The sequence below is a fragment of the Trichomycterus rosablanca genome, chromosome 27, assembly GCF_030014385.1.
Source record: "Trichomycterus rosablanca isolate fTriRos1 chromosome 27, fTriRos1.hap1, whole genome shotgun sequence".
Lineage (NCBI taxonomy): Eukaryota > Metazoa > Chordata > Actinopteri > Siluriformes > Trichomycteridae > Trichomycterus > Trichomycterus rosablanca.
In genome coordinates this window covers 11,352,429-11,362,701 of record NC_086014.1, presented here as the reverse complement: position 1 = coordinate 11,362,701, position 10,273 = coordinate 11,352,429, and the positions used below count along the sequence as shown (strand labels likewise).

Here is a 10,273-nt window from a genome sequence, read left to right as displayed (position 1 = left end):
TTTAGCCTAGCCACAAAATGCTAACAAGCTAACAAAGTAGTCAGTAACGTAAATTTAAATAGTAATTTAAATCCCCAAAAACATGCATGTAGAATGTTACACAAATTTATGCACAAACATGAGAAATTCTGCCCTCCTGTTTAAAGCCACTATTAAAGATAGCATTAACCTAATCAGGTACACGTACGATGCGATTTCAAAGCCTCTAACCATTATATAAACCCATAAAATTTCATTAAACAAACTAAAGTACTAATAAAATATTTTGCAAAGATCACATTTAAAAACCCTAAGTGCTGCAACAAAGTTAACATAATGACTATCTTCCATTAGAACTGATCAGCCAAAACATAGTAAACATTCAGCATGGGTTCGGTCAAAAGAAATCCAAAGGCACTCACTTTATTTCCGATTTTTTTATTTCTTAAAAAAGTCAGATTAAAGAAACTGGTAATAAATCAAACATAGAAAGAAAGTCAGGGGTCATTTAAGAGGGCAATTAGCTTTAGGTGACTAGTCAAAGAAGCTAACAGATTTTAAACGGCATCAAGGCTCCAAAGGGGGGAAAACTGACCGAGTCAGTAACATGATTATAGTCTTAACTGTGATTCATTAACCAAGTGTGCTTAGTCCTGTGCCAATACTCAGTTTTAAACCACATTAAAATATTAACACAATTCTAAATCTGCACTTTCAGTTAGACACAGTTTGGCACCACTACATTACTGAGGTCTTATGAAACGCAGTGGCAAACTTGAGGTTCCTTAATTTGTTCAGACTTGCATAATTCTGACAAGGAAATTTTGGGAAAACAAATCAGTAACCTTGTAGTGCAATCAAGTTTAGTGACGGGAATTAATTTGTTAGCCGACTGGTCACACTTGACATTAGTGGCCACCTTTAACCAAGGCAACTTTGTCGTGACTGCTAGGGTTAAGGGCCTTGCTCGAGGGCCCAACAGTGGCAACCTGACAGTTATAGGACTAGAACCAGCAACATTCCTATTACTAGTCCACTGCCTTAACTGCTGAGCAACCACTGCCCAAGGCTATAAAGGCATCAGATTAAGGGCCTAAGGAAGTAAAGTTAAGCAGTCAAAGAATTTAGGATTTGCAAATGCTTTTCCAAAAAGTGGCAGAATGGTCAAACACCAACTAAAAACCAACCAACTGGTTGCACACATGGTAGAGCGGTCTGCAAGACACTACTTCTGCAAGACACTACTTCTAGCAGGTAAAGTGTTGACCGACAGCTACAGTCCTCCTTAGTGTCGGAGGTGGGGCGGCACCAGCAAGGGGAAAGGTTGTAATTGGATACTGCCACATTGGGTGGAAAAGAAAAACAAAAATTGCACTGTTAAGTGTAAACCTTAAGATCAGATTTTTTTAAAAAGAGGAAAATTAACCATTAGAGCCCTTAAATGACACCTAAAGTGTTAAGGTTGAAAAACAGGAGGTAGAATCCAAAAGAAAGGAAAAGGAAATACTAAAACAGACGAGCACTTCTGTAACAAAAACCATTCAGTGGCTCTGGCAGCTGAAGCTTTAGTCTCCCTCTTCCTCTTCAGATTCAGACTCTGAAAAACAAGCACACAAAAGCTAGATTAGTTCAGGTGTGCAAAGCAGCTTACTTGGATAAATTGTGAGGCAAACCAAAATTCTTTGTGAACTAAATGACAAAGGAAAACAAATCACACACCAAGGCCTGGATTCAGTGTTTGAATATCAAGGTAAGTTAAATCTTAAACCATTATTTAAAAAATAAAATTAGTCAGTGTACAAGCATTTTCAAACTGCCTGCAACAAATCAGTTCAGAACCACAATGAGCCTGCTACCAACAAGGACCTTGTATAAAATCCACTGTACAATATCTGTCTTGTGGTCTGAAGTGACAGTCTTATCGCCAAACTACACACCATGGAGTCAGCAAATTACTGTAGCAACCATATGACTACAGTACGAACAGGCATCATTTAATGAGTAATCATTATACCAACTGTTTAACTGGATTTAACCACCATGTTTAACATGCCATTTTTAGTGTCTAGTATTTATATATTATGGGGACCTTCAATATTTTTATGGTTGAAACGGTTCGTGTCAGAATTTGTATTGTGTTTTTGTTGTCTTGCCTGTGTGTATTTGGGGTATTCTATTAAGATTAGGGCTGTCGAAGTTAACGCGATAATAACGCATTAACGCGATCTCAATTTAACGCGATTAAAAAAAAAAAAGTGCCGTTAACGCAAATTCTAGTTCATGTTGAGACTTGACTGGTAGAACCAACGTTTTAATGTCGGACTTGCCACCGTTGTTCATTTGCGGTTTGTTAAAATAATATAACTGAGCGTCGTAGGGATGCACTTGCATAATAAAGAAATAAATACACAGTATATTCAAGTTGTCGGGAGCAAAACACTTTATTAACTTAATCTGTTACGGCACTGAATACCGGAGTCAAGCACGCTAGTCCATGAACTATGGAAGCCCCAAAAGGGTCAAAAAACTCACTTCGTGTAGAAACGTCCACTTTTCACATTTCACTTAAAAAACCTTGTTTTCTATAACATTTACACAGATTTTATTTAATGCGATTAATCGCGATTAACTATATGAAATTCTGAGATTAATCGCGATAAAATTTTTTAATCGTTTGACAGCCCTAATTAAGATGAGTTTGGCCAGTTCTGCATCTTGTGTTAATGACTTGGTGAGTCTTTGGTATGTTGGTGGTCTCAGTTCTATTCATTCTATTCAATTTGTGTTCATATTGTCTTTACTCTGGCTAGCTGATCCACTTTAATTTCTAGATAATATATTCAGTTCAATATACATCTTACCTTCTTCTGCATTCTTCAGCCACTCCACAAATTTTTTCATTTGCTCCAGGAAGACACTCTTGCCTTTAGTCAAGTGCCCTTCAGTGTACCACTTCAAAATGGCCTCCTCACTCAGAACATCAGCTAACAACAAACATTACAAAACCCCAACATAAGCTTTAACCTTCTCTCCCCAGTGTGATTAATTTTTTTTTTACATCGTATTAGACTACATGCTTGAATTAACACCCAAGAAATGCATACCTTTGTAAAGCAGCACCACAATCTTCTGGAAGGCCTTCATGAAGTGAATGTTGTCATAGCAGTACTCCTGGATCTTTAGGAGCAAGGTAAGTTCAGACTGGCCCTGTGATGTGAACGCCTTCAGCAGAGGGCTGTATTGCTAAAGTCAACAAAAATGCATGGAGCAATTAGTAAACTCAACCAGGCCTGTACAGTAGTAAGTTAGAAGAATTTTAGTCCACTGGTTTAAAGCAGGGTGGAAAAAAAGTCAGTAATGTCACCAAAAAGATAAAATTTTAAATTAAGAGACTTCCTCAAAAAAGCACAAGTAATTACCTTCAAGTGTTTGATGGCTTGTTCAGTGACGAGCTCCTCTTTTTTGTTCCACTCCACAGAGCTCATGACACTTGTCCAAACCATACCGACCATTGTCTGCTCGGAGATGCTCGCCTTTTTAATCTCCTCTCGCACATAAGTGATCATCTGCAGCGGCAAAGTGGAAGCGTTAACACAAGAGTGAACATTGTCAAATCCTTAATTTGATATCCTTTGTCCTCAACGACCAATTATTGCAAAGTAGCCAGGAGCATCAAATCCAATTTGATCCATTTTAGGCCAGTACTGCACCCCTACATATGTAGTATGTTCTTCACCACTCACAATAACAGCCAATACTGGTTGGGAAAGTCGAGAAGCTAAATTCTGTAATGCGTAATAACTGCCAAAATTATAAACACTTAGAAAACAGCTTCACATTGCAGCTTTGACCACATACTGTAGAGACCACCTTTCCTGCTACCAACATCTTCTGAACACATGGGTTTTTTCCCCCCTATCTTTTACCCCAAGCACTATAAAAATGCACTAGGACCAAGCCAAGTGGTGTGCAGAAATGCTGCAATTTCAATCAGCAACTAAAAAGCTGCTTTTGAAGTTTACCAGCAGTTCCTGAAGACACATTTTATTAATGGATTAAGCTTTCAGAATAAAGCACATGGCACAGCAGTAAACTATGCTAGTCCACTACTTCTGGGATCCAGGGTTCACATACCAAGCAGTGCGGTAAGCCAGTCATACTTGGCGGAATGGCATCCTGTCTAGGGCATTACTGCACCACACCGTGATTTTGACTCCTAATGAGCATAAAGCAGTGTAAAATGCACTCATTTCATAGCAACATGATTTCTTAAGTATACAAAAGAGCAGCATTTCACAGATTTGTCTGAAATACAAACCAGACCAGCATGCTAATTAAGTTATTTGCCTTAGTGTTATTTTTAATTAGGATAAGTTATCATGGTACCTGAACTGTGCTGTGCTTAATATCAATATCAAGCCTGATAAGTGCATTTTGAAACTTATATTGTACAAGTGCATCTTTGTAAAGTTGCATAAAGAAATTAACAGCACAAATGCAGTTTAAACTTACATCTTTGAGGGATTCGCCACGAGCCATTTGCTCCTGCAGCTCTTTTTGGAGCTCCTTGCGGGCACCGATGGACTGCTGGTTGCGAGCAAAGTCAGACAGTTCCTTCAGCCCGGCATCCGTGAAGTATTTGGAAAAGTGCTCACAGCTTCGTTTGTTAGCTGGAAAAAGTTCCTGTAAAAAAAACAAAACAGTAAGGCTAGGTAAATGTCTCGCTTTACACTGACGCTACACTACATTCACAAAGACAGGCCTAAACGAAATGCAAAAGCATCATCAAGACTAGTGAAACATACCATTAGCCTGTTGTCCATGCCGACTTTACGCAGACTGGCAGCGACAGAGTTGATGTCCTTCTCGTTTATCCAGGATTTAAAAAGTTTAACCGCAAAGGCAGCAGAAACACCTGTAATCACAACAAATGCCCAACATTTATATTACTACGAGTGATTTATTTAATGCATGTTTGCCAAAATCAAAATTCCCCTGAAGATTACCTTCTTTGACCAGGTTCTCATTGTAGAGGCTGTTTAGGATGGATGCTGAGATATTCCCATTGGCCAGCAAGATACCCGTGAGCATGGCCAGCTTATTACGTTCAGACTCAGTGAAGCCTTTTAAAAACAGCAGCAGCTAAAGAACAAAATAAGCCAGTCAGATTCAGGATATTTTTAAAGACACATTTCCATAAAAGAACCAGGGCAATGTGGCAGTGCACCACTGACAATGCTATGAAAAAGAATGGCTCGACTTACCTTCTTGATCTCCTCCTCAAAACCTTTCTCTAGGTACTTGTACCGCCTGATCAGCTTGTTAAAAACCTAGGGGAAGGAGGAGGGGAGGTTACTAATGTGCTAATCTGACAACTGTAAACAGCATCATTCAGTAATGCAATTAATAATTGTTGCTTCCTATTTAAGTAGGCAAGTAATTAATTTTGGATTTCCAATGTTTGCAAGTTTGAGATGCAAGGGCTAATTTTTCCTGACCCACAAGCAAGTACAATAAGAAGCAACATTGGGCAATAGTTGAGCATTTTGTATGTGCATTAACATGCCACTAGCACAAGCCATGTGATGGAAGTGTGCACAACACCTGATCCCATGTTCTATAGAAGGTTGCATGCATCAGCATTACATCTTAGAGTAAAAAAGGAATCTGCAGATTAAGCTAAACATTGAATTTTGTAATCACCACTGGCTAATACTGCAATATTTAAGCAGGCCAAACAAGTTAAACCAAAGAGATGCTGCAGTAAAGATCAAAAGGTGAAATATATAGACCTACAATATGCATTAAGTGCATTTACTCAAAAGCATGGTAAGCCAGTTTGTTCACCTGAGCATAAGCTTGCATTGTCTCCAGATCTTCATTTGCAGTGAAGAGACAGTACTCAGTACGGGTCATGTCATCAGATAAGGTCCCACCTGGGGCTGTAAAATAAATAAATACATCCTTATCAGCAAAATGAACTAAATAAACAGCTGGCAAAGAGAAATAATGAAAGGGCTTTCTTCATTACCCAGCATTCCGCCGGCCACCAGGATGTCGAAGAGTGTCTCTGCATACCGGCGATAGTCAAGCTTGCATCCAGAGGCATCCAGGAACTTAGCGACCGCGTCCAAGTCAGTGCCAGTTTGGTTCAAGCCTTGTACGATACTTTCTTGAAACTGAGAAGGGTCAAATCTCTCCTTTTCATCTGAAGAGGAAAACCAAGTTAACACAAACTTCTGTTCACAGTAATGAGCCAGGATAGATTTGATTTTACGGTTCTAGCAAGTTGCTTTAAGATTGGCAAATAAAGTTTGGTTAAAGAAGCCAGCTTTATTTCACACTACAGATGGTCACACTCCACTAATGTGGTAAAATGCTTGAGTATAAACATGGTTGAAAAGGATTTATAAATAAGTACATTGAAGTCTTCACACATACCTCTTTTCCGAGTCTTAAAACGCTGGCCGGTTAGCGTTGGCTTTTGCTGCTTTTGATTATTCATAAAAGACAGCTGCATGGAAGAAAATTGGATACAAGTTAAACAATTTTGATAATCAGCCAAAGACAAAAAAGCATTACAGATTACTACACAAAGCATAGAAAAAAAAAGTTACTATTTACCCACCAAATCACATCAAGTTACTTATAGAAAAGACTTCTGAAATACAATTCTTTACAGGCATTACACCAAAAACAATGCCCAGAATATCAGGGCAGCAAAGCAAGGTGGCCTAGGCCAACATCAGCAACAAACTTTGGCTGAGCTTTAGGGACCAGGAATGAGCAGAACATCCTTCAGGCATGACATCCAATGCAGATTTGGAAAAAAGTTTGTGCACCCCATCAGTAACTTTCTAGTAAGGTTAAAAAGGTTAGTTATGGTTTAATGCAATAAAGTCATGGTCCAACTGCCATTTACAGCAGTTTAGCTTGTTTGCAATGCAATGTACTTTAATAGGTGCAGCCAAACAAGCTGTTTTAAGCACAGATGTGCCATCTGTGATACTGACTTACTATGATTTTACCTTACGCAGCAATTTAAGTTGGTTTAGGTATATTTCTGACCCAATAGATGTTGTACTAAGCTACAACGATTATAACAGTATGAATAGGTGAACCACTGGACAATGCATTCTAATGATTGTCACATAAAAGTTGTTATTTACACTGATCTGTTAGTAATTTAGTCAAATTGTGCTTTGGGGTGCACAAATTTATGCATTAATTTACACGATTTAAAAACTTGTACCAAAATCTGCTCTAACCGTTAGTTACCCGGTGGTGCCCAGAGCGCATGCGCAAAACTGAACGCGTTGTAACAATGCTAGCCTGGCAAGGCCTAACAGCCGGCTGACTTTACACTCCAGAAAAATATATACATTTACTGATTTTGAATAGCCAGATTAACTTATTCTTTGACGGTTTAGTAGTCAGGAGGTCGTTTAACCTATAAAAACGAAATTAGTCGCTATTTTGCCGAACAGCCACATCACACCTCAGTAACCCAAAGCTACTATTTCAAGCCCAATTACAAGACAGCTTTTGCTGTCCGTCAAGCAATAATGCAAAATATTGACGCGAATTTACCCCACAAAGTTCAATTAAAATAAAAATGGACTTACCGAAATTAATTCAGATAAAAAACGGCCTTAGAAGAAAAAACTAACGAGAGACACAATGGCTGGCCTAAAACCACTAACAAAAACCCTTCCGAGACACGAGTACGCAGGCGCGGAGCTTATAAAGGCACTGGAACAGTCCATTTCACCTGGTCAAGGGGGGGCTAAATTTCACACAGTCTGTTTTTACATTCGTATCTTTGGAAATTAAAACGTGTTAAAAGAATTACTTTAAAAAAGTATTATTTAATACGTTCACTAAATCAAATTTAGAATGGTAGATTTATTTCACACCTTTCTGTGCTTTTGTAATATTAAAACTACCCCGGTTTACCACATTGTTTTTCCACGTTCACAATTCCATTGTAACGACGTGTGGGAAGTCCCATTTTATGATTTCTCAATATCAATGGCTGCGTCCGAAATAGCATCACACTCCCTACAAACTACAAAATTCATTATTTATGCACTGCAGTTCCTAATTTTGACCCTAACTTGATTTAATTAATTATTAGATGTACAAGTGTTCCAATAAAGGACAATGAGCTTTTAAAAATTAGTTATAAAACAGGCTACACTCACTAACTAGTGCACTACATAGTAAATTAAGTGTGGTTTGGGACACACTGGTACATTTAGGGCTTTCACTCTTGTACAGAAAGTACTTTGGTTTCTGTGCTCATAATGTTATATGGATGGATGGATGGATGGATGGATGGATGGATGGTATAATGTTGTATAGCGTTTTAATTTTATTGCATTTATGTACATTTATTGAGCTATAAGGGTGCAGCGCAAGAAAGAAGGCCCTAATCAAAAGCCTTTAAGACCAAGGCACCATGAATATTTGTGAATTGTTTGTATACTGCATCAACAGTATTTATATTTATAGGTTCTTACAGGTTGTAGTATCCTATGTGTATGTATAGTGCCATCCATCCATCATCCACCCATCCAATCCATCCCTCCATCTATCCATTCATCCATCCATCCATCATCCACCCATCCAATCCATCCATCCATCATCCACCCATCCATCCATCCAATGTCAGACCTGTTTTATGGTGGTTTCAAGTTTGTATTTGAGCATCCAGACAAATGTCTTTTTAGCATAAGGTGACAGTTTGAGTTCTTCTCCCAACCTTGGCAAAAGACTTAAATGACCTTAATGTACATTATGAAAGTACAGATATTGCAATAGTAATGAGTAATCATGTATATAACCTTATAAATAATTAACCATAAGTGCTATGTGTTTAATCATGATTTATAAAATAGCAAGTGTTACTATGTGGTCCACTGCATGATGAATACATGCTGCTAATTTTAGTCCTTTTCCTTTTCATTGTTGAAGGTAGGTTGGTCTCTATGCTAACAAAATGTGGATGAGGTTTATTGAACACAAAGGTGGTAATATACCCAGGACAAGATGCTACCACACACTTATTTATTTACACCTAGAGGCAAGCAGCCAGGTAACCAACTAGCCTGTTTTTGGAAGATGAAAGAGAACCAGAGCACCAAGAGGAAACCTGGTATATAAAATAGTACTTGCATTGTCTGATCAATATTCTGTGTTTGTATTATTAAAAATTTAACAACATTTAAGCTTCCACTGAACAGATCTTATCAGAAATGCTAGAATTTGCGTCATGAGCTAAAGATTGCTGGCCATCTGCTTTTTGTACATCAGCAGCTCATCTTGTTGCGACCGAAACTTCTTGTTCTGTTTTTTTTCCTTCGCCAAGGCTATGTGACTTAAAGCAGATAGTATTCTGTAACCTGTACAAACTGTATGTTAGAAGCTGTATTGTTAGTGTGTTAAAATGATGGCTGTGTACCTGATTCTTCAACTGCCACCTACAAAATCAAGCTCTTTTGTGCTATTGCATCCTGAATGGCGCTCACAGAGAAAGTCCTAAGTTACTACCACATAAAAAGCCCTCAACACCCACCCGAACTGAACATGAGACATAAGATACATACAGCACATACCTGAACAGAACACCAGGACCTAACCTCCAATATCCATCAGAACTGAACAAGACATAACCTTCCAACACCCACCTGTTGTGAATACACATCTAATCTCCCAACACTCATTCAAATACATCTTGATAACACACTGCCTAAAGTTGCCAGCACCCACCTAAACACATTAGAGCTAAACCCCAAATAAAGATATGATCCATACAGTCTGCCCACCCTAAAACCCCAAATCTAAACTGAACACAATTTGAAAATAAACACACTGCAATTTTTGCTTTCAGAATTTCAACTTTATTTAGATCATAAAGAAAAATCAAAAAAGTGAAAAAAGCAATCATGCATTTGTGAAATGTGCACTGGTTAATCTGCATTATTCTGTTAATAGCATGATTCACATAACTCAAACAAAGCAAGTGTATCATACACCTGACAAAACAGCACACGAAAACACAGGTCAGACTTGACTTGGCTCAAATGCAAACATGGCAGACTCATATGCTAACTGGATAGTGGTTTGGGCACAATGCAGCTTTAAGGCAAAAAAACAACTATGTTGGCAATGTGCAAATAAATTAGCAGAATCAGCATGTCTAAAATATCTGTACCATTTTAAGATCTATAGTTATATTTTAGTAGTAAGTTTTGAACAACATCCAGTTCTACTTAAAACTAGTATTTTCTCA

At 38.1% G+C, this 10,273-nt stretch overlaps 1 protein-coding gene across 1 annotated transcript; it reads right to left on the bottom strand.

Annotated features, from left to right (window-relative positions):
• Positions 1-401: 401 nt before the first annotated feature.
• Positions 402-7,689, bottom strand: bzw1a (basic leucine zipper and W2 domains 1a). Its single transcript, XM_062989752.1, has 12 exons — positions 7,605-7,689; positions 6,421-6,493; positions 6,011-6,187; positions 5,827-5,921; positions 5,244-5,309; positions 4,986-5,121; positions 4,785-4,894; positions 4,492-4,662; positions 3,399-3,545; positions 3,084-3,222; positions 2,841-2,963; positions 402-1,576 (listed from the first exon to the last, which is right to left on the bottom strand). Exons 2-12 carry the CDS (start codon positions 6,482-6,484, stop codon positions 1,545-1,547), a joined length of 1,260 nt encoding a protein of 419 aa, XP_062845822.1. The 5' UTR covers positions 6,485-6,493; positions 7,605-7,689; the 3' UTR covers positions 402-1,544.
• Between the last annotated feature and the right edge of the window lie 2,584 nt (positions 7,690-10,273).